Source organism: Pteropus alecto, unplaced genomic scaffold, assembly GCF_000325575.1.
Source record: "Pteropus alecto unplaced genomic scaffold, ASM32557v1 scaffold98, whole genome shotgun sequence".
NCBI classification, from domain to species: domain Eukaryota; kingdom Metazoa; phylum Chordata; class Mammalia; order Chiroptera; family Pteropodidae; genus Pteropus; species Pteropus alecto.
Window position 1 is genome coordinate 704,071 of NW_006443570.1, and position 2,213 is coordinate 706,283.

Here is a 2,213-nt window from a genome sequence, read left to right on the forward strand (position 1 = left end):
TTCAGTAATCCCATTGGCCATCCCTCAACCCATCAACCCTTCCTCAGTGACTGTCCTCCAAATCAATTAATTGATCCTTTCCCATTGCACTATCTCCCAACTGAATTGACTCTTCCTCATCGATCCTCAACTTCATTGACCTTTACCGTTTAACTGATCCCTCTGGCCATTCTTTATTGATCACTCAATTCCACTGATCATTCCTCCAGCCTTGCTGACATCCTCCATTGGCTGTCTCCCAACTTCAACAGTCATTCTCCACCGACCTTTTCCCGACTCCTTTATTTCCACCAATCCCATTGTTTGACCCACCTTCAGCTATCCTTCAGATATACTGATAACCCCTCAAATCCATTGACCACCTCCCAATGGTATCCTCTTGGTCCTTCTGCCCCAGCTGACTGTCCCCATCTCTTACCCACAGGGAAGGGGGACTTGATTGGGGCAGATATCCCTGAGCCAGGGCAGGAGCCTGGGTCAGGGGCAAGCCCAAGCTGCGTGCTGAAGACCAGCGCTGACGTGAAAGCACTAACCTACTGTGGCCTGCAGCAGCTGAACAGCCGAGGGCTGGCTGAGGTCCTGAGGCTCTATCCTGAGTATGGGGCTGCCTTCCGGGCTGGCCTGCCCCGAGACCTCACCTTCAACCTGCGCCAGGGCTCTGACAACAATGTATGTAGACCCCCTATGGCCACCATCTCCTCCAAGATCCCCTCCTTCAAAGCAGACCTCTCCCAGCCCCAGAGAGAGTCTCATTCATCACCTTCTACCCTAAAAACATCCTCTCTCAACCCCAGGCACCCCTGTCCATTGCCCCTTCCATGCTTAACAACTTCCAATCCCACTAATGCACATCCATTGGCCATCACCCAACCCCATGAACCATCTCTCATCACCTCTACTTCCAACTCTACTGACCCATTTCCTGTTGGCCACCCCTCAGCCTCACTCCAGAATCCCCAAAGGACCCCCACTTTGGAGACAATCACCCTCGTTTGCTCCTCCTCCATCAAGTCTCTCTCTGGACGGGTTCTATCTCCTGGGGCTTCTACTTTCCAAATATTTCCTGAGTCCATTTTGGTTTAGGCACTGGGTCAGATCTGTGTCTTTTACTGTTTTTCAGACTGACTTTCCACTCAGAATTTCTCTAAGCTGGAGTTGGAGGAGTCTCTGACTCAAGTCCACAAAAAAGGCCCCGTATATTCAAACCCCTGACCACTCATGGGTGGAACTAGGTGGTGCTGCACCAAGGCAGTGGGGATGTGTGAGTCAGCTTGACCCCCCTCTGTCCCTGCAGGGCCTCAGCCGCTTTTCCCGATCCCCTAGGCTCTCCCAGGTAACACTCCTTTCCTTGATGGGGTTGAGATTGCATGGGGAGAGCCTGGGAGTGAGGGGCACCTGTCCTTAGCTCCCTGCTGCAAGGAGAAGGGAGAGGGGATGGGGCGCAGGATCCGCCAGTGAAGACTGTTGCTTAATGGCTTAATGAAGGGGCCTGTTGTTCACTGTCCTGTAACGTCAGCTGCCCCCTCTGCCCACAGCCCCGCTCGGAAAGCCTCGGTTCCTCCTCAGACAAGACCCTGCCATCCATCACGGAGGCTGAGGTTGGGGTGGAGCCTGGAGGTGGTCCCAGGCCCCGCAGGCCTCTCTTGCTGCCCAACCTTAGCCCAGCACGGCCCCGGGGCTCCCTGGTCAGCCTTTTGGGCGAGGAGCTGCCCCCATTCTCAGCCCTTGTTTCCTCCTCTTCCTTGTCCCCATCCCTGTCCCCTGCCCTGGCTGGCCGGAGCCGCAGCCCCTCCCCTCATGTCCCTCCCAGGGGCTTTGCTGCCTGGAAGCCCCCCCAGCTTCTCATTCCCCCACTGGGAACCTTTGGACCTCCAGACCTCAGTCCCCGGTGAGATACCAGCCTCCCTTGCCTTCTCCTTACCCCTGCTGGCTTCCAGAACCTTCTCTGAGCTCTGTCCCCAGCATTCTTACCAGTGTTCCACCCTGTTTTTGCCTCATCTGCCCACCCCGCCCTTCCTGATCCACCACAGCTTGCAACCCTCCCCCCCTTTACTGTTGCTCCTCCCCAGCTCCTTGGCATTGCTGCCCCTGTTCACCCTCTGCCTGCTCTGCTTGGCCCTTACCATCTCCCCATGGGGCTGATGACCACTGCCCCCGTCCCAGGATAGTGGATGGCATTGAGGACTCTGGCAGCACTGCCGAGGCCCCTACAT

General features: G+C 56.2%; 1 protein-coding gene across 1 annotated transcript in view; it reads left to right on the forward strand.

The window, feature by feature from the left end:
• The window catches only part of KCNH4 (potassium voltage-gated channel subfamily H member 4), a 16,198-nt gene that overhangs the window by 11,570 nt on the left and 2,415 nt on the right, over positions 1-2,213 (forward strand). Inside the window, exons 11-14 of the mRNA XM_025041748.1 lie at positions 425-669; positions 1,295-1,333; positions 1,536-1,888; positions 2,164-2,213. The exon at positions 2,164-2,213 is cut by the window's right edge and continues 120 nt beyond it. Of these exons, the coding sequence (XP_024897516.1) occupies positions 425-669; positions 1,295-1,333; positions 1,536-1,888; positions 2,164-2,213 (687 nt within the window). The remainder of the gene's footprint in view (positions 1-424; positions 670-1,294; positions 1,334-1,535; positions 1,889-2,163) is intronic.